The sequence below is a fragment of the Geospiza fortis genome, unplaced genomic scaffold (assembly GCF_000277835.1).
Source record: "Geospiza fortis unplaced genomic scaffold, GeoFor_1.0 scaffold447, whole genome shotgun sequence".
Lineage (NCBI taxonomy): Eukaryota > Metazoa > Chordata > Aves > Passeriformes > Thraupidae > Geospiza > Geospiza fortis.
The window spans coordinates 762,479-784,873 of NW_005054467.1; the positions used below are offsets into that span (position 1 = coordinate 762,479).

At 35.2% G+C, this 22,395-nt stretch overlaps 1 protein-coding gene across 1 annotated transcript in view; it reads left to right on the forward strand.

The window, feature by feature from the left end:
- The window catches only part of FBXL17 (F-box and leucine rich repeat protein 17), a 263,870-nt gene that overhangs the window by 70,516 nt on the left and 170,959 nt on the right, over nucleotides 1-22,395 (forward strand). The window contains exons 5-6 of the mRNA XM_014309924.2: nucleotides 1,062-1,169; nucleotides 9,592-9,722. Of these exons, the coding sequence (XP_014165399.1) occupies nucleotides 1,062-1,169; nucleotides 9,592-9,722 (239 nt within the window). The remainder of the gene's footprint in view (nucleotides 1-1,061; nucleotides 1,170-9,591; nucleotides 9,723-22,395) is intronic.

Below are 22,395 nucleotides of genomic sequence, written 5' to 3' on the forward strand. Positions count from 1 at the left end.
CTACATCTTTCTAAACTTGTTTTGCTTTTTGGTTCTGTGGGAACAGGAAGGCATCCATAGAAATTCTGAATGTTCTCAGCATTCAGGAGTTAGGATTCCAGACACAATGAGACATTCCTGAGCCATGTAGCTGGAAAATACAGGCTTTTTCCCACAGTCAGTATATGGTTTTTCATTACTGCCATTTGCACTGGGAATATATACTTCTCAGAGTAAAAAAAAAAAAAAAAAGAAATCAAAAAGAAAACAAACCTTACTTGTTTAAAGGAAGGTGTGTAGGTGTCCTAAGTGTACTTATGTCAGTATTACATTCTTCACAAAGTTGCTTTTGATTATTTAGTCTATTTACAAAGCAATGTATTTATACAATAGATTGTGTTTTATAGTTATTCAATTTTACCAAACAAACTTAATTATAGATGAAAAATAGTTGTATAAACAAATAAATCTCAGTAATAAACTAGATAACATCTCCATTTGTCTGATAAGTGACACAGTGCTATATTGCCATGAGATTACCTAGTCTCATGTGAGAAACAGATGTAATATTACTTTTAAGTTGAAATCTTCAGTTGCTGTGTTTTAGTTAAAAAGAAATATAAGACAAAGCATATAAATTCAAGATAGCACACAATTCAAATTCTTTGCAAAGTCAATGATGGGTATAGTATGAGTCTACGGGATGACAATAACTAATTTGTTATATTTTTATTTTTGTATATAATTTATGAAAATAGTGAATAGAATTGTCTCTTGCGTTATTTGCACATAAATAGGATGACAGCAAGATCTGAATTTGTGGCTGTCATCTCTTGTCTTGTGTTTCTTTTTTCTCTGCCTTCTGCCAGAAATATTTTTTCATCCTAATTTTCATGTATATATGTCCATGCATAACTGTGCAAACCCAATAATCTCTCTCAAACTCTTGAAACAAATAATGGTAGTGCTAATAATAATACTAAAAGTTTAAGTGGGCCAATGGTGCTTAGAAATTTCTTAAGCTGTGTTAAGTACGTGGTTATATCACCTATTCAACTGTTACCTGTTTATCTTTTCTGTAGGTGACAGATCAGTCGGTGAAAGCTTTTGCTGAACATTGCCCTGAGCTGCAGTATGTTGGTTTCATGGGCTGCTCTGTAACTTCAAAAGGAGTTATTCACCTTACCAATGTAAGTATCATAACTACTTTCTGCTAGTCACTAGTGTTTTGGACTACAGCTATGTCATAGCTGTCAGCCAGGATAAGATTATGTGTATGATTTGTAGCACTGACATGGACAGAAACATGATTAAGTGAGTGAACTTTGCGTTATTTAGATTTCACTGTATAATAACACTTTACCAAAAATATATTTATGGGACTATGCATTTTGTCACAAGTAACAGTGACGTTCAGGTCAAAACTCTTTAAAATATGTAATTACAGCTGATTCTATTGCAAACAAAACAAAATTCCATTTTAAAATACAAAATTCTAATCGCAAGAGATTTAGACAGACCTCTGGTTCCAGAAGTGTACCCCCTGTGTACATACACTTTGACTATACTCATCTTCTTATTTGACACAGGTAGTGTGACAGATACATTTTATTTTCTTTCCCTTTTTCTTTTGCATAAGAGGAGTGAGTGATGTGTGGGAAAACTTACTTTAGTGAATCTGCAGAAAGTAATTAAAGTTTTCAATAAAATGGATGACTTGAATAAGGTGAACAAACACCATCTAATTAAAATTTGTAACTGAAAGTAAATCCAGGTATCATGCAAACATGAAAATAGTTAAAGAGATCTTGAGGTAGGAAGTAGAGAGCATATTTAATGAAAATGGAGTGTGGCTGGTGAAAGCAAAGGCTTTCTTGATGCAGCTGTGAAGGTCTCCTATTGTTATACAGAACCATTCAGCATATCAGTAAATTACTTTCATAATTTTAGAGCTGCTTAGCTGAAGATACAGAAGAATTGAAAACATTTTGGAACACATGCAAAAAGAAATAAGCCAGGGAAATTAATTTGTATGGCAAAGTTATACAACCTCAAAGGATGCAATTTCGAAATCACTGTGAAGTGATGAGTAAAAGGTGTGCATGTCTGTTGGAGAAAGAAATGATACAAATATTTTCATATCATATGAAAACTACCTATATATAACTATAGGTTATGTTTATATATACAACATAAATATAGGAGGTACAAAAGTTAGACATTTTACATAGACAGGGTATGTAGTCCAAGGCTTGGTGGGAAATTTCCACTAAGATCACTTTTCAGCTACATGTTTTGATTACTGCATTATTCTGACCTAGATTTATTGAGTATTTAATAAATGTTAGATGTCTTATCCTTCAACAAAATGGCTTCATAATCACATTTATTAGTTTGAGAAGAGTCAAGAGCTTGACTTTTTATTAATGTGTTTCTGATTTTCATGTGTTAATAATAATAAATTATTAGAAATCCTGATTTACATTGGAGCGACCCCAATTGAGCATAGTCCTTCAGAAAATATCAAAGAGGGTGCTTAGACTTTTAGTATGTAATTACTTTGTAAGTAATTGGTGCATGTTGGGACTTGAGATTTAGGTATTTCTGTTTCCTTCCCTCCAGCTGTATCTGTACAACTTCTGTAGGCTGTCAATACTGCAAAGACAGTGATGTGATAACACTGAAAGTCAGGGATTGCTTAACCTGGAGAGGGCTCAAGGGAGACCTTGCTGCAACCTTTCAATACTTAAAGGGGGTTTGTAAGAAAAATGGGGACAGCCATTTTAGAAAGACCTGTAGCAAGTAGTAACATTATCTGCTGCATCTGTCTTTCCCAGAATTCATCTGTTGACGACATAATTTTTTGTTCTAACCATTTGTGGTTGGTTTTGTGTTGAGTACTTAACTGGTGTTTCATAAGTGTTTAGTAGTAATTCCAGTCTGAAGTTACTAGAGAATGTGGAATCTGCTGTTTGCTCTCTGTGGCCTGTGAGTGTGTCCCTCCAGGCTGTGCAGAGCTAGCTGCCTTCTGTCCTGCTTCCTGTGTGCAAACTGGAGATAACAGCAGTCAGTGGCCTCGGTTGGGAAATTGCTTTGGGGCTGATGGATGTATAAAAATTGAGTAGTTTATTATTACTGTATTTTCCCCCTAGTAACGTTAGCTCTCTATAAAAATACTGCCACTTGAAAACTTCTAAATTACAATGCTGCTGTGTTGCAGAGCTTTTTTTAATAGCTAATTGTGGGGTATGGAAGAGAAAGTGTTGTATACTTAAGAGAAAGAAGAAACATTCAGGATTTATTTTCACTCTTTTTCTACTGAACACAACGACAGTCAGAAAAAAATTTGCTTTTTGAGCCAAGACCATGTTGTCACGTTGGTGCCTTTTTTCCTTGAAGTTATTATAAACTGAAAAAAATACTCATAAAGTAAATAATGATTATTGGGTAAGATGAGAGGCACTTCATATACTTACACAGAAAGGAAGGGAAGAAAGGAGTGTGTTTATATGCAACTGACAGTTAGACTCTCAGTTGAAACCAGTTGTTTGTTCTGATGACCTGAATGTGTTTCATTTTCCTTTAGTTTTAATGTGTCAAACATTGTTACAAAAGAAGTGAATGACCTCCTCCATGACATCAGAGTATTTAGTCCAACACTTAGCTGTGTCATTTCTGTGGAGGCGGGAAGAACATGTATGGTGTTTTAGTTTGTCTTCTGTTTTCACCACATCTCCACTTACTGTTTTCTTGTTTTATCTTTTATTATTTAATTAGCTTTCTGTGTATAATTTTTTTCTTGTTTGCACTCTTTCTTCCATCCACACATCCTTGTCTCTCAAGAGTTTATCCCTGGTTATTTTTTACTTTGCTTTTCCTGTAAGTGTGAAGATCCACACAAATGTGAAAAGTGCTGGTCCACATTAGGTGATTGTGTTCAGCACAGAGCAGCCAGAAGGGTAATCTGTGTTCATTAACTGTGTGGGAATAAGAAACTTTGTATTGTTTCTAGTGAGGTAGTTACTTTGTAGTGTTACATCTTTGACCTCAAGAGCAGTGGCATTTTCCTCCCCTGTTGTGGTAATTGCTTCTCAGCAGTTTAATTGTTGCATTTTTAATAGACTTTGTACAGCTGGCATCAGCAGATCTTGACATCTAGATATAATTTTATTACCAGGCCACTTCCTTGCCTTCTTCCTTTGGTTTCTGATATATATGCAAGTGTAATAGCTTTATAGCAGTATACTCTGTGCTTCTACACCATGTATTTCTGACAGACTATCTGGTAATTTTTGTTACAGATATCTATTTATGTATGAATCCTTGCACAGAACCTCAACAGAAAAAAATTTCTGACTTATTCTGCTAATCACCAATGCATGAAGACGGTTAATCTAAGAACTGTTTTTGGGATAGTGTGATCTTCACTTCTTCATCTCATAATAGTTACCTATGTCCAATCTAACTTAGTGATACCTGTGTCTGAGTTGGTGGTCAGTATGAATTAAATCAAAATTTAGATTTATGGAGCAAATTTTTGGGCTCATTCAGTGTAGACATCATCAGTGTGACAGATACATAATGATGATCTACACATGACAGGACTGATTTTACAAGAGCCTTTCTGAACTGGGGTAATGTATGGTTTCTTTCTAGTGAATGATTTGTTTTGACACCAGGTGTTCTGCTTTGTGCTCTTTTTATGGTAGTATTTCAGCATGCATTCTGATCTTAAAATCATTAAGCTTCCTGACTAAGGGCATGATTGCTGTTCTGTGGCTAGGTATGGAGAAAGCAGTATCTTAATCAATTTGTATTATAAGGTGGATTTCATAAGATGAAATATGATTTATTTCAATCTGTTGGTTTTTAGTAATGTGTCCTTTTAAATATTAGTCTTCCAATGACAGGAAAAAGGCATTAAGTGAGGGTTTTTGAATACAGTGATTCTGGGACATTCTTCATGAGTGTTGGCTTGAAACTTTACCTGATATGGTGCTGTGTAAGTGAACATTTTTGCATCTTGTCAAACTGAACCTGATGATTTTGTTGAATTAAGTTAAATGTGTCCCTCTTAAGGGGTTCTTGTTCCTATTTTGAAGAATTAGATGGTTTTAACCAACTGCCATTTCTTTCAATGAAGTGAAAAAGACATTGCAGAGAAGACTGCATGCTTGAAAATGTTGGATCTAGGAAACTTCCACTACCCCTCTACCGCTCCAGAAAAATTCATTAGGAGTACTTGACAAGTAAATAACATGAAGATGTAAACTATGAATCAGTAAAAATGTAATTCTACAGCAACTGTCATAGTTTATAAACTGGAAATGAGTCTTGTAACACAGATACTACATGTGCAGTTTATATGTGCCTGCAAGTCCCTCCTCTAGAGGTAATTAAATATTTGTCCTTGCAACGGAGTTATTGATTGCTTGTTTGTTACTTAAGCAATGGAACCTTAATGTTTCACAGTACCTAAGAATTGAAATTAAAGCTTATTAATATGCAAAACATTTTGATCAGTCTTTGGGAAACTAGTCTCCTTTGTAACTATTCAATAATTTTCCAAATCTTTAGGCCATGTATGATTACTATTCTAGGATCACAGTATATCTAAATTGTGTAGTTCAGTTATGGCAGCTCTTCAGTAAAAATTAATGAATGTGAGTGACTTTTTAAAAAATAGTTCATAGGTTCTATTGACATTACAATTCAAAGAATGTGGTTTACAATTTTTTTTCACGTTGCTGTTTTTCATTTCCAGCAGTCATACAGTTGCTTTTGGAGACTTAAGTCAGAGAGCAGTTTATTCCCTGAAGGCATGTATACACAGAGTGTCAAGAAAATTAAGCTTAATTAGCAAAAGGTCTGAGTTTAAAGCTCATTAAGTCCTTATAAGGACTTTCCTTCTGAAATTATTTGGCTGTCATACTGAAGAGGATTAGTCTTACATGATTTGTTTAGTGGCGGACTTGGCAGTTCTAGGTTTCAATTGGACTCAGGCTTAAAGTTCTTTTCCAACCTAAATGATTCTACAGTTCTGTTCTCTTCTATGCTTTTTAGGGCAGCATACCTCTACAAGAATTGTGGAAGCATGCAATGGGAAAAAATCTGTGTATTCATTATATTAGCTATTTCTATACAATAACATCTAAATATTCACAGGAGTTGATACACCCACCCTAAAATTACCTATGATCCCAATGGTAATAGTAATTTTCTATCACGTAAAGCACTGCACATATTTTAGTATTCCAAGTTTCAGTAGACAAGATAGAAATCTTATTAATTGCATGACATTCAAGCACACAAACAGTATGATAATCTCTGAATCTTCAAATATATCATTTGGCATAAAATTTCATTTAAGGCAACCAACCAAAGTATTTAAAAACCCCAAAGGTTTTAGCATATTTTAAAATATGTGAGATCCAAAAGTAATGATGTCATTACTTTTGTGTGAGTGATAATCAGTAATTTCAGCAAGAATGTGTTTATAAGTATCACACAAAATTAGTTTGCGTTGCTGCTTTTAAAAAATTCTGCTATTTTCTGTTTCATATTTTAAGCCCTCTGCCTACTTATTTGCGTTGTGTGTTTTGTCAGATTAAATATTTCTTTTACCATTAAAGCATTTTAACTGAGGTAGCCGAGTTCAAAGTTTAAATTCTGCTGAAGCATGCTTATTTGCAAAGCTATAAAATTAAGATTTCAAGAAAAGCTTGGATATCTGCAGAAGAAGGGCCCTGAAATTGCTCAGTAAAATGGTGTTGCTGCATGAACAAAATAAGTTTGGTTAAAAAAAAACCACAAAAGGAAAAATACTATGCACCCTAATTCTGTAAGATTGAGTATTTAAGTCACAGAATATCCTCTTTCTCTTGAATAAATACTGTTTAAAGGTACACTATTTTAATATCAGAATTTATGAACGCATTGTGGAGTCTAGCATCTGTTTTTTAATTGTCTACTTTGGAGAAGTTTGTATTTTCTTTTTAATATCATACTACTTTTAGTTGTGAGGGTTAGTGTTTTTCTCTTTCAATTTTTTCATAGTAGTGATTGTAGCATTCTTCCCCTAAAATTACTTCTCAGGTAATATATAAAGTATGAAATTTGTCGTTAAGGTATATATATTTTTTTTTTAATGAAAAATTATTACATGCACATTTGTTGCAATTCTCTCACCAATAATGGGATGTTGATACCTCTTAATTAGGCAGGGAGGTATTCTTTTCACAGTCATATTCAGATTGATCCAAAATTGTCTCAAGAGCAAGTGTGTATTCAGTTCTGCAGGTCTTGAAAGCCATTGACACTTCTGTAATGGCAATTTCGAAGTTGTAGAGACGATATTATACTTGAGTATGTATCAATCTGAAACAGTCTCTTCAAACTTCTAAGACACAAAGGTTTTTTTCATTGAGTATGTTGTGCCTGAGAAAAAGGAGAATTAACCTGTCAAGTAGGTCAGGTGTTTAAAATGAAGGAATGTGACAGTAAAAAAGACAAGTGATGGTTGAGTTACTCTATATTGAATATAATATTAGATAGAATATTACTAGTGTGAAGGAAAGAAGCAATGAGGGAGTGATCATTCTGCTGTGATGGTAAGGGACAAAAATCTACCTTGAAAAGCCTATTAATTTGGTGGACAGGAATTCTTGGAAATCAATTTAATTTTTGATTCTAGCCATGCAGTGCCGATGTTTTTTTTCCACAAATGCTTTCTGCTGCATTCGTCGCTGGATCATTGAGGTAGATAATATATGGTTGTTACCTCTTACCTAGTTTGAAGCCACAGTTTCAGGCATTTTTAAAGGATCACTGGCCCCCTTACCATGCATTGATACTTCAGTGTGTATTTGTATGTTTTGGTCTGTAATTAATAATAATGGCAAAAGAATCACCAGTATTGTCATCTTCTCATAAGGAGAATGCTGTTGAGAAAGATTGGGATTTTCTTAAGTGGGAGGATTTCCTACTTGTCTTTTAAGTCTCCTTAGTCGTTTAATGTCATAGAACATACACTTATTGTTGAATTGTCCAGCAGGTGTATTTTATATGTCATAGGCATAGACCACATTATTGACTGCATGGTTTAAAGGCTGAAATATCTAGTATGAATAGCTGTATGAAGGTGGGGAAATTTACAGTTGCTGAAAGCTTGCCCTTCTTGTAATTTATGCAGAAAAAAAAAGATAAATTGGTTATGAGCTTTTTTTTGGCACATAGAAGATAAACTTCATGCTGGTGCAGTATGTATGAAATGAAAATAGACAGAGCTTGTAAAAGGTGTCTCTTTTACCAACACAGTATCAATCACTGTATGCCCTGCTCCCTAATACACAAAAAAGTTTATTTCAGAATTTCAGTGGCAATACAGCAGGTTACCTCCACAGTGATACCTGTGGTAGTATCATAATAATAAAAATATTATTGTCCTAAATTCTGTAGATGTGCCCTGCAGGTGTTCCTCCCAGGTGAGGGTTCTTGATACTATGCTTGTTTTGGAGAATTTTTGGGAAAGGTGTCTAGTTTATCTTCAGCTTTTTTTGGAACCTGTTAAAAAAGAACAAAACTCCAGTTTCTGTGGAAGGCTACCTACATTCGAAGTCCTTTTCTCTTCTTTCTTCTTTTCTTCTCAGCTCATGCTGCCACCTCTCCCCCTACCCACTTGTCCTAAATACATTGACTTAATAATTAACTACTGAAGTGGACCAATTATGTGATCTCAGTTGGATGTCTTTACCTAATGAAATCCTTAGTGACTTAAATCACTGATGAGGATCATTTTTTCTCTCTTACAGGGAAAGTAAATTTAATTAAAGTGTCAATATTGCCTAATGCAATTATTTTTCCAGAGTATAACAGAGATTATTTCAGACAGCTTAAAAAGCAAACAGTACTTGGAGGTTATTATGACTAAAGTGATACTGAAGAAGTCTGTAAATTTTTTTTTTCATCCATAACTCATAAAAGTTGTAAAAGGGTTTGCTTTTGAAGAACACAGGAATGATTAACACTAGGAATAAGTCAGTTTAATTAGTGCATAACTCCTAATCCTATTGTTTTGTGACTCCAAATTTTGTTGTTTAGAATATCCAATCTGTTATTGATAACTGTGCAGATGAGACTACAGTGTAACTACTGTATTTCCCAGGGAGTTTGTATTATTTGTTTACTTTGAAAGCCTTATACTCCGGAGTCGTTAATTGCATTCATTAGAATCTAAGCACAAACATGCTGTCTCACTTCCTTCCATGCCTTATTTTTCCTATGGCTAAATGAGTTGATATTTTACCTTGGTATCTTACACTCCATGTATTTACAAGGAGGAGGGCCTAGGCCCTTATTGTAGGTTGTATCACACCTTGAGTGAGAATGTTTGGATTTTATGTTGTAACTGAGTGCCTGAATCACAACTTTGCTCCAGCTGAATTCTGTGAATATCTCTGGTATGTTTGCTTTTTGTAAAAGATACAGTAGTAGTATCTTTCATGACTAGCTTGCACATACTGTGCAACTTCCGAAAAAATTAACAGTTTTTTCAACAGTTATGTATGTGAATGAATTTCAGATTATTTCTTTCTCTCATATTTGTCTCAATAGCTAAGAAATCTTTCAAGCTTGGACCTGCGTCATATCACAGAACTGGACAATGAAACCGTGATGGAAATAGTAAAGAGATGCAAAAACCTTAATTCTCTCAATCTGTGTCTGAACTGGATCATTAATGACAGGTAACTTCATTAGAGCATCCAAAAGCAGTGTAATGCAAATTTAACTGGTTCTGTTAGTTGAGAATAATTCCTCATGGCTTGGGGTTTGGAGGAGATTGATTAAAGCAAACAGTGTTTGCTGAGTGCTTGTTCTTGCTTGTTTTGGGTAAATCATCCAGACACCTATTTTGTGGAGTATTTGCCTATTTCTGCAACGGAGAACAGTTTAGTTGTGACCAGATGGTAGCACTAATTTGTTTAATGCAGATTTCATGAGAATGTGCTCTGTACAAAGTAAAATGTTCAATTGCTGTTGAACTGATTCAATTCAGTAGGTGTTCAGGATTTAAATAAATTTATATGCACTCAAACAATCAAGCATATATTTGACTATATAAGTAAAAATAAACTGGTTGTGAATTAATAAGTGGAATTCTTGTATTTTTAGAAAGCAAAGTTGTTTGGCTGGTTTTCGTTTTTTTTTTTTTTTGCAAAGAACTTCAGAATCAGAATGGAAGAATGGCACTAAATGATAACCTAGCCTTTTCCTTTTGACCAGAATACCTTGTATCCTGCTGTATTCTGGTCTTTTGATCAACTAATTTATTTCAACATCAAGTATGTGGACAAAGATTATGCATAGTTATATCACAGTTCAGATGAAAAATGAGAATTTTAAAAGTGAGCTTTTTTTTAAAAAACAAAAAATTGAGCAAAGTCAGTGCCTGAGGGTACACAGGAAAGAATATTTTTAATTACTTCTGCCTTACTATTTCATTATAACTGCTGCTTTAAACAAAAGGAAAAAGACACAACAGAAAGGGGTTCTAAAACAGTTTTGTATAAACCAGAATAATGTGTTGTAGCAATTGTACTTCTTTCCCATTATTACTTTTTGGTTTTTTTAATAAGTTATGCTTTCAAGGTTTTCAAAAGTCATTAAGGGTGTACTGATGTGTCGGTGAGCTCAGACTTTGGTGAAAGTGTAGTATTCTAAAAGTAATCAAACATCATTTTGTTCAATAGGAAGTACCAGTAACTTTTGCCATTACTTCTTTTAGCCCTTAAGACCATTTTTTGGATTTGTTTGTTTAGGTCAGACCTTTGATGAAACTTCATTGGTTTTGAAAGCATTTAGTTGCCTCATCTTTCTGTCTGTAGGGCCTTATTTTCACATGCAGAATGAGGTGACTGGAAAATTCCAGGATAAGCTAGAAAAAATAATAAAAATAAAAATTCAAATAAAAAAAACCAGGCAGTTTTCAGGCTTTAATTAAGGTACTTAGAAACATATATCCATCTGCTTGGATGTTTTGAGTATGGCAGTCTGCTAAGTTTGATCTGAACTGCTGTCAAACTGTTCTTGAAAATCCTTTATTAAAATTACTATAAGTATGTATTTTATAATAATAAGTAATATATTTTATAATAATTTTTAATAATGCATATTACTCTAAAACTTCACACTGAGTATGAATTATAAGAATTGGGAATCTGAGCAAGAAAAGGAAGCCATTTCAAGGAGTGACAGATAATCTGCTTTTGTATGTAAGTTTTAGTTGTTTATTTTTGTTTCTTAAGGTTTTCCATTTCATGTTTTTTTCTGATTTTACTTGTTAGTACTTAATATAACAATTAAAGTTTGTAAATTTTAATTATCTTCTAGTTTAAGAAAAAAAGGAGAGAATTTAGAAAATAACGAATGCCTGTAAATCTGAAGCAGTTATTTGACAATTCAGAAATTTTTCCTATTTTAAATGTGGCACGAAACTCCAAATACTAGTCTGAACTGAATAAAGTTGGTTGCTTTACTCCTCCTAAAAGCTCAATTGAGAATAATGGAAAATTATATAAAAGGAATATGATACAACTATATGGCTTTATTTGAATAAAACATCAGTTTAGCGCAGTATTTTGAGTGTACCCATTTGAGAATAGAGGTGAGCTTTCAAAAACTCACAGGACTGTTCAAGTGCTTGGGTTAAAATGCAAATTAGATTAAATTAAGTAAATTAGTCAATTATTTAAGTTTAACCTTTTTTTTTTTTTTAATATGCCATTGGGTGGCTCCTAGTCAGAGGGAATGTCAGAGGAGATTCTGTCTCTTGATATCTTTCCAGTGCATATTAGATAGTAGCAGTCTAACATTTTTCCCAATTCCTGTTTTAAAATAAATATTAGTTCCACCTCTCCCCCGCTCCCCACACCATTATCAAGCAGGTTTACTTGTGAAATCCAATTACATAGGACTTGTGTTCCAGATCTTTTCAAATTAAAAGGACAGTGTTCTGCTCACTTTAGAGAGCTGAGGGCTGAGGCTTCTTTAAAGCCTTGGAAAACTGTTTTGCTCCATTTTTTTGTGCATAATATTGAGTGTGAAAGAAAACTAGAAGGTTTTTAAAATACCAGTATAACTTAAAAGAGCTAAGTAGCTCTTAAGGGCAGTTGATTATGGCTTGGCAGAAATAAGTCAATGTTTTTAAAACTTTCTTTTAGATTTCATGATTGTTTCTAGAAATCCATTAAAATTCTTTCCATAAGCAAGAGTATAACTCCAGAACACTTAGAGTCCTGTCTTGCTTGTGACATGGTGTTAGAGTTAATCCTGTGATCATTACATTTCTTCTTAAATAACTTAAATTTTCAGAGTGTAAGAGCTCTGCTTGGCAGGCCCTTGCTAAGATTTTTGTTGCTGTGATTCTTCTGCATATGCAAGAATTGATGAAGACCGTTGTTTCTGTTTTGATTAGAGCTCTTTTTGGTTTTGAACATATGCATCTAAAAATCTTATGTGGGACAGTAAAAAAAAATCATTTACCTAAGGCAAAAAATATGTTCAGTTGAGATACTCCTGACATTAGTTTTAAAATTAAGGAAAAAGCTCACTCTAAAGCTTCATGAACTGTTTTTCAGATAGGTTGTATTTGTTATAGAAAAAATCCTACTTCTTTCAAATATGAACAAAACCAAGCTTGCAAATTCTTTTCATATGCATCATGAGTAGATTACATCAAGTCTTTGCAATTAGAAAGGATTGAGTTCTTTGTACATGGTGAGGTGAATAATGCACTCTGAAGCTTGCTTTCGGTAACCTTATCACCTTGAAGTTGTTTTTATGGTCACTGCCCTTGTTCCTTTGAATTTCAGTTGATGAAGTAAAACCAGAACATCTAGAAATAAATGTTTTGTGGGAACAAATCCGGAGTGATTCAGGAAATGTAGTATGATGTGCTGGCAAAGTTTTCAGGGGTATGTGGGTTTTTTAATAGTTTGAGGAACATCTGCTATTTATTATATCCATAATGATCAGGAGACAAACAGCAGACAGTCTAACTTTATTTTGTGAATCTCATCACTGTGGACTGAGAGTTGCAATTCACTTCAACATCTGTGTTACATAATTCACTTAGGGACAGACATTTAAAAGCTATGCAGTGACTGTGAAATCTTAAGAGTGTTTCTGCTTGCTTCAGTCATTGTCTTACTAAAATATTTCCTTATATTTGTATAATATTTGTATAGAAGATGTTTGCCAGCCCCTACTATATCTATCTTTCTTCTTAGAAAGAAAAGAATAATGCAGTTAAGGCAAGGAACTTCATTTACAGGTACAGTGAGACTTTTTTGTGCCATGGCACTGCCAGTCACCCGGGGTAAGGTTCCACCTGCAATACAACATTATCAATTAGTTTCACAGTCAAAGGACAATATTTTTGCAGCCATTTAAGAACTTTGATTCTTCCTCTGTAGGTGGTGCTACATGTTCTTGTAATAATGTCTCACGAGAGCTGCATTTTTTTTTTTTCATGTAATTTATTACACACGTTGTGGGTGACTTCGATGGCAGGTGCTAAGATTTGCAGACCATCTGGATGTTGTTAAGAGCAAGTTATGGTTGTGACTTGGAGGATGATACGCAATATCTCCATGGCACAGTAAAACAGTGGGAATTTTGCTTAGTTACCTTGTGGTGATATTGCTAACATCATTGGACTTCTGACTGGTGATGGGGGGAAGGAGAAGCCTTAATGTGCACCTCCTTGAGCTGTTAGCAAGCTGTTAGATGGAAAACCTGGACGTAGTCTTGTTATTCCATTTCTGAGGAAATAGCTCTTTCTTCTTTTTTGTTTCCATGGAAATCCACTATGCATAAACCAGAGTAGGCAGTGTAATGGGGCAGTCTAACCACACTGTAATGATTAAGATTTGTTGGTGAGGATTATAGTTGGAGTCCAGGACAGAGGAACTTATAAATACAGACATTTCACAAGGAGAGCAGTCGGGAAGTCAACATGCAAAAGAAATTCAGTGGAAACATGGAAACAGACCGTAAACCTGAAAATCAAACTGTTTGTACAGCCTCAGAGTCAGGAGAAAGCAGAATTCGCCTTCAGAGAGTCTCCATCTATTTTATTTGACTAGGTCACTAATGCACTGCAAATTTCTCAGACCTGGGTATCATAGTTGTTGGCACAGAGCGTTTTGGGGTTTCCACATTGTTACTTAGTAGAATAAATTTTGTTAATGTGGTCTTCCATACATTAGAGAAGTGTTCAAAATTTTATGTTTACTGCCTACCATGAGTTCATGTAAATCCATGTAATCAGCCTTGGGAACTTCTGATGAGACCTGGATTTGTTGTGGGTAGCAGATACAGTGCTGAAGATTATTTCAGCTCAATGTGTTTAGTCCCAGAGGTGCTGGTATATGTGAATGCCCCAGCATTTCACTAGCAGATGTGAGCATCACAATAGTAGCTCTGTTCTTACAGTGTATTTTTAATAAAATGCAAGGTTAGTGAGCACTAGAATTATTTTCTGGAAAAGTAAAAGAAAAAGTTTTTTCCTCCCGAAATTAAAAGTCTCTGGATATTTGATGTGGAAATTATTTTAATGAAATTGCTTCTAAAGGAAGAATTCAAGGCTTTCATCTTGCTGATGTTTTTCCTAATCAAAAATGTCCATTCTAACTTTGATGACTACAATGCTAATATAGCATCTTAGTATTCATCACTTTAGATGTGACTGAAGTTGCAATGTACTTCAAGAGCATTGATACTTATTCCTGTAATATCGTATAATCTGGGCTTGTGGATATAGTAAAGTCTTCCAGAAAATAACTGTACTTTTATACAGTATTTTTCATGAATCACTCTAGGTGAATACTAGCATTTCTTTATTCTAATTTAATTTCAGCTATTCCGAATTATCTGAGAGATCTCCTTAGAGTACTCTGCATATTTATCAGGTGTTTAGTCAGCTGCATTAAAAACTTGAACTCAATAAAAACTGAAATAATGTAACACAAATCAATTTTACTTTTAAAATTACTTACTCTCTTGAATGTCATACTTTTAAATTAAATTTAGAGGAAAATCCACTTTACCCTGCAGATGTTTTGTGAAATGATTTGAGACTGACTGTCAAGTTTTTTTAAAAATACGGAACAAAGCATGTAAGTTGGACAAAGAATGCACCTAAGCATGGCAATTTTCTTTATTGACTTTAAGTTCTGGGTCTTGTATTTTTTTTTTAATGATTATAAAAAAAAAAGAAAAAAACACCCCTTTTGTGATTAGTTCAGAGTAGTGGGATAAAGTGAAATGAGACACCCACACAGGAGTAGGGGAAGAATATGAGAAGAAAGGAGCAACAGAGAAAAGTACTGTGAACTGAATGTAACCCACATTCCACATTGCCCTCTGGGAGCAGAGAAAAGGGAGTTGGGAGTAAACTTTCCCCAGCAAAAAATGGCAGCTGAGGTGTTTCTAAATTTGTTCTTGTTTCTCATTGCCCTGCTCTGTCTAATTAGCAACTTGATCAGTTTCTCCAAACCAAGTCTGTTTTGGATAGGTGGCAAGTGATTTCCTATTCCTTATCTGATCTACAGGCCTGTTTCGTCTTATTTTGTTACCCAGTCCTGCTGAGAAGGGGGGCTGAGAAGCAGCTGGGTGCCCAGCTGGAAGCATTTAAGGTATTCTTACCCACACTTCCATACTCTCCTGCACAATCTACTCCAGTATATGTCCTACCCATGGCCTGCAGTTCTCCAAGGACTGCTCCATTGTGGGTTTTTTTCCATGGGGTGCAGTTCATAAAGAACAAGTTGCTCCAAGCATGGATCCCCCACAGCTCAGTTTGTGATGCTGTGAATGCTGAGGTAGCATTTATGCTTCAGTGTTTCCTTTGGTTGACTTGGGCATTGTCACTCATACCTTATTTCAGTGATGTGATATCTTACATAATCTAGTTTTGCTCTTGTTGTGCAGTATTGTGTGAGAATTGCACTTTTCATGCCCACGAGTTCAGGATGAACTTCCTCCAGAATCAAGCAGAGGCCATATATTTATGCTGTTCTGGTTATCTTTGTTTTAAATGTTTTCTTACTCATCTGTGCAGTGGAAAAAGAATGTGGGATATGATTCCACACATATCTCAGCAGTTACCCCAGAAATCACTAATCCTACCAGTGTTAATCATCCTTTCAGCTTCTATTAATGTGGCCCGAACCTACTTTATAAAGGCTTTTGGGAGCTGTTTCTTCAGCATTGTTACCAAAGAAATTAATTTTTACAAACATTTGGTTAGAACGGATCACTCTCGTACTCTCTGCAGAGTTTAACCGATGATAAAAATCAGAATGCATTTTATATAATTAAGTGTAACTTTCCATTTATTAGCTTTGGCCTGCTAATTCTACTTATAACTGAGATAAAACTGGTATTAGAAGAAATAGTTTTTTTAGGGACCATTTTTTGGTGGAAGTGGATTTTATCAGAGATAGTTAAACTTTGAAGCTCTTGTCATGATTTGCCATGCTTTTGTCTTTCTTAACATACTTGAAAAATGGGGAAAATAGTCCACTGTTGTCACACTGCTGAAATGTATGATAAATGACGGTCTGTAAATAGTGAAAATATGAGGAAGGTGATTAAGTCTGACAATTCTCACGTAAAAACTTGAGATGATAAATATCTCCTGTGATTAGTTGGTAATTTAGTGCAAGGGATGAGCATCAGCCTAAACAATTTTATGAGTTGTGGCATAAAAAAAAATTCTGTGAGATAGGTATGCACTTGTTAAACCAAAGAAGAAATTTCTTAAACTTAGTTGCTAATAATTAAAAATGGCAGACTTGACACAAAATGTGGCTTGATGATTTTCTGTATGACATTCCTTACAGAAATTAAGAAAGTGCAATGCTCCCTGAAGGCATGGAAATGACAGTGTATTATAAATCTAATTCCTCAGTGCATCATGAAAACGGAAAGGTTTTGTGTATATATATAATTTCTGTAAAGATAAAATACTTCCAGTGTTATAATTTAAAGCAGTACAGAAAATTAAAAATATCCAACCTGCCATGGCTCGGAAAAGAAGATGTAGTCTTCGTTGCAATTACTGTTATATTCTGAGGTTGCAACCTATAATATGCCATGCAGTCAGAATAGGCACAGTACTTGAAAAGAGAGAAAAAGGAATGGGTGTCCCAATGATTTACTGCACTGACTGTATTGTTTAGAGCCTGTCAGTATATACAGTATAAATACCATCTAAAAAGAAACATAACCATGTTCTAATTTCACTTTAGGCTGTTTCCTGCTGCATGAGTTCTAAGCTCAAAATGAAAAAAAAAAAAGCAATTATTTGGTGGGGATTTTTTTCTTTTTGTATGTGTGGGTGAGCATAAACTTATCTTATGGTGGGATCATGCAATCATATAAACAGGAAATATGTCAGATGCTGCATACTAATTATCTTCAATGCTGATCAGGTTACTCAGTGACCCCTGCTTTTCTTTTGTTAAAACCAAAGAAAACTGGTGTATTCTGAAATTTCTGTGATGTTAAATGCAGGGACATTTTGTTTTTAGAATTCAAGATTAACCAATAGGTACTGACTTGTAAAGGATACAGTAATTTAATGTACCTTTGAAAAGTTGTACTCAGCTGGAAGAGGAAGATAGTGATGAAGTGGAAGTTGAGCTGACAGAATGAATAACTTGCAGTATTATAGAATACTGCCCTGAAAGTGCAGTAATAATGTAATGAGGAAAATAAACAGTAGTTTAAAGTAGAGGTCATGATGATGCCTATAGGATATAGTCAGGGAAAAACTAGTAAGCCACACAAATAATAAAAGTTTTGAAAGGCTAAAACTGTGTCTCTCTGCTTGAAATCTTGTTGACTTCTGTTCATACCTTGTGATCTTGATTTGCTGTTTCTCAGAACCATGGTGAATTGGTCTGAGACTTCCTTCAGTCCATGAATCTAGTTTTTAGTCCCATGGAGTAGAGAAGAAACTGGTAAATACTCACCTCCATGTGCCTGAAGGGAGCTAGGACTCAGCCAGCTTGTCCTGCTAGCTTTCAGAGGGGCAGAGTGTTCCCAGTCCTCACAGTTCTATACAGACAGAAAGGACAGGAAAAATCCTGCCCAGTTATTACATAGAGCCTGAATTTTTCGCTGTCAAAAATACTTATATCTCACTTATAACTTGTATAATTTCTGTCATTCTGGCACGCTGGGAATACTATGTCCATTTCTCAGTTGCCGAGTACAAGGAAGGTGTGGACATACTGGATAGAGTCCTGCAAAGGAGCATAAATAAGATGAAGGGACTTGAGCAGCTGTCCTGTGAGGGCAGGCTGAGAGAACTGGGACTGTTCAGCCTGGAGAACGGAAGGTTCAGTGTGAGTAAGCACATGAAACAAGGGAGCAAAGAGAGCAGAGACAGGCTCTTTCCAGTGGTGCTCAGTGACAGGTGGTGGGCAAACACTGGAACACAGGAGGCTCTCTCTGAACTTCAGAAAACATTTCTTCACTGTGGTGGTGACTGACTACTAGCACAAGTTGCCCAGGGAGGCTATGGGGTCTTCCTCCTTAGAGACAAGGATTCTAGGTGCCTTCCAGGCCTCTTCCAAACTTACACAGTCCGTGACTCTCATACTAACCTCTTCTGTTAGTTTGTATTTTGATTGTCAAGGTAGATGGAGATACATGAACTGAGATCCACCATAGCAGCCATATTCCTTGCCTGCTTCTGATTTTTTAAAGTTTGTCATGACATGGTTGAACAGACCATTATCTCCTCATTCTGGAAAATGCATTGGTCAAAGAAGTCCTGAAGAAGGCCCATAAGGAATTAGAGATATATTGCTATCAGCATCATTGATGTTACTACTTAGAGTGAAGAGTGGGAAAAATTGTGTATTGCCCTCATTCTTTCATGTCTTTCCAGTACCAATTACCTCCTACTCTGTTTTATTTCTTGTCTTAATTTTCCCTCCCCTTCTCACTTTATCTGATAAAGTCTACTTTGTCTAGCCTGTGGCATTTAGCAGATGGTTGTGAGTCTGTGGTAGTCAGAGAGTTAAGAGCAGTTCCAAATAGTGTGCATTGGAAAAAATTTTCCAAGTTCCAGTCACTCCAGACTGAGATTTGTTTTCTGCTCCCTTGCAGCGCAGTATCAAAAAATTTGTTTCCAAAGACAGTGTTTTTTTCCCTCTATTTATTGTCATTCCCCCCTGTCCTTGCAACACCTCCCAGAACATGAGACATGGGAACAGGACTTTCTGTCTTGTTTCCAAAGGATAGAATTAAAATAAAACTAGTTTACCTGCTCTTAGTGCTTTGTATTTCAAATTTGCATGTTTTTTTCTCAATTACCTTAGAACATTTTTATAGGTGGTTGTTGCCTTTCACATGATCGTTTTTTCTAATGAAAATTCCATCTGTGCTTAGCTGCTTATATTCACACAGGGTAAGAGTCACCTTTGCTTTCTTGGGTCTGCTTAGTTCTACCCAGTGATACTTCTCTTTCCATTGAGAAAAGAAATCCTGTTACCTCTTGACATGCTGTAGCTAGCCAGATTTACCAACACCAGCCAGCAGGTCATTAGTAGAGGTGTTTCAATGAAGTATATGGATCTCTAGTAAATGAAAGGTACTCCTAAAAAAAAGAATTGTCTGGAGGCAAAACACTGCCAGTAGTGTTTTTGTGGCTTGTTCCTTAAGTTTCCTATAGACAGAGGGAAGGCAAGCTGCAATGAAATGTTAACCTACCTGCAAAGCCTTTCCAAGCCTGTGTATAGTAAAACAAAAAGATTTCTCTTCCATTCAGTTTTAGGAAAAAAGCTTTCACAAATAGAAATGACAAGTCATTAATGATTAATATTTTAATTCTGTTCTGGTAAAATTAACTAATATACTTCTATATGAGCATTTTACAGAAGTCAGCAGAAAAACAAGCCATACATGATACATCTGGTTTCACACAAATTTGTGTGTTAAAGTAACACACAAATAAAACTGGTTATTTGAGATCAGTGCAGTTACAGTTTCGGAACGATTTTGATTTTTAGTTATATTTTGTTACTTTTCTTTCAAAAGGAATGTGTCTTGAAGTTTATGCTTTTGCCTTTATAGTTCATTTTTTGTATGCAAATATACACAGACATACATAATATATTATCTGGATGGTTAATAATAGATTTTTGCATATGAGTAGGTCTGCTAAAGGTGTTGAATGAATGAATGCTTCCTATTTAGGGAAGTCTTAAGGAAGACTTAGGGAAATCCTAAGAGTTACATCTAGGCAAGTTTCTAAGTCTGATTTACTATAATTTGTTGCCCAAGGAGTAACATATCAGTCATATTTTTTTTGCTAGAGCTACAGTACATTTCAGTCGGACTTTACCCAGAGTTAGTGATGCTAAACCCTTTGTTTCAAAACCTGAGACTGGATGCAGCATCTAAAAAGCCTGGCTGCCAGAAAGATTAATCAGCTGCTTGTGGACCCTGCCCAGTGCAGAATAGAACAGAGGCCAGAGGCTAATTTTTGTTCTCCATCTACTGTTGAACAATGGGAATTAATGTATAAAACTGAATTTCAAACTCACAGGTGTGTATAGTGGATTATCTACGAATTGTTCTGCCCTCCTCACATTCTTTCCAGATACATGTTGCTATTAGCTTACCTTTATTAGGAGTTATGCAGTTTTGCCAGTTCATATTTCTAAGCACCTTGAAAGTCCTTTTCAAGGCTACTGAAGTTGCACAATTTGTCTCAATGTGGAAAATCAAGCATGAGCTGATATAAACGGGAAAAAACTCCAGCCATACGTGGATTGGAAGAGTAAATTTGGGAGATGCATTTGATTTGCACAATACTAAAAGGAGACAAAAGGCTTTTCATAGTCCTTAATAATTCTAAGTTTGGCATATGAAATACATTAATTCCAACATATTTTCAACGTGTTCATAAATCATACATAAATCGACTTAGAGACTAGCAACTTAATTTTTTATGGTTCTGATTACTGTCACTGAGAAGATATCCTCTCTCAAAATATTTATGTCCTTATTGAATTGATTCAGATAAATTTTACTCTTGAAGACTAGATACCTTTCTATTGTATAACTTGCTTTTCCATGCTGCTCTTGGGAGCTTTTTATCAGCAAGGCATAACAATTTGCTTGTTAGGCTGAAAAGTGTACTAAATGTTACTTAGAAAGGCCTGTCAGATGGCATTCAAATATTCATGCAGTTTTTTCTGATACTGAAAATACTTGCATACTGTGGAAAATTACTTAAAGTGGAAGATCTTACCTTGTACAGCTCTATTTTCTTCCAATCTGTGTATTTCTTTTGGCTGATAGTTTTCAGTGGTTTCTTTTTTTGCATATCTGTATGTAGTGGTTTTGATTTCTTTTAACGCGGTCCTTTAAATCTGGACATGCGCAGGCTGTGTTGAGAAGATGCCTTTCCTCTCACGTGCAATATATTTTATGCTTGTATAAAATATATATCCATTTGCTACCTAAAGTGTTTCTCTAATCTGTATTGCAAACTGTAGTTCCATTTCTACTTTCAGACGTAGTAATATTAGCCAGCAGAATTTAGCTTAGAAAATTTGTGCCATCCTTTGGCATTTCAGCAGGGCGAAAATAAAAAGTGCGTGCTCAAGCTTTCATCCATTAATTGTCTTCTGGCCTGGGAGACCGTGTCAGGAATTTTAAATGATATTAGACTCTCCTGGGGCAACTGGAGAAAAAGGAAAATACATTCTGTGTAACCTAGTTGTTCTCAGTGGTCTCCATTTGGACTGCTTTCCTGCCTGTTTCTGGTCTCTTCTTGATGACAGTAGCAACAGAACTGCCAATAATTATTGTAGCTTGGAGCTAAATGTAATGGATCCTCTTGATTTTACATAATAGCTAGAGTAACTCAGAAATTTTAGGTTATATTCAACCCTCAATTCAGCATAAACCCACTAAAATCCATTCTATTTTAAAACTGTATAAACTTCCAAGAAAAATAATGTTGGTTTGTGTTTGCTTTGGTTTTGCATTTAGCGTCCAGAAAAAAGATAATTGAAATACTGTTATGTGGAGTTGTGGATAGGAGACAGACACATGACACAACACAGCAAACAGCAATGAGTTTAAAAGGCTGCTCTTTCACAGGGGCTTTGGGCTCAGGTAATTGATTGGATGGGACCTCTCTGGCCAGTGGTGTATCTGCATCTAGAACTGGGCTGGCTGAGGTCTTTGCTTGGGTTTGAATCCAACCTATGCCCACCTTATCTGGAGACTTGTTTTCTTCTAGATTGATTGAGTTTAAGGGGCAGCTTCAGATCAGCTGCAATGTTAAAAAATATGAGCATTCAAAGGGTTAAAAAGTATTGCAGAGCA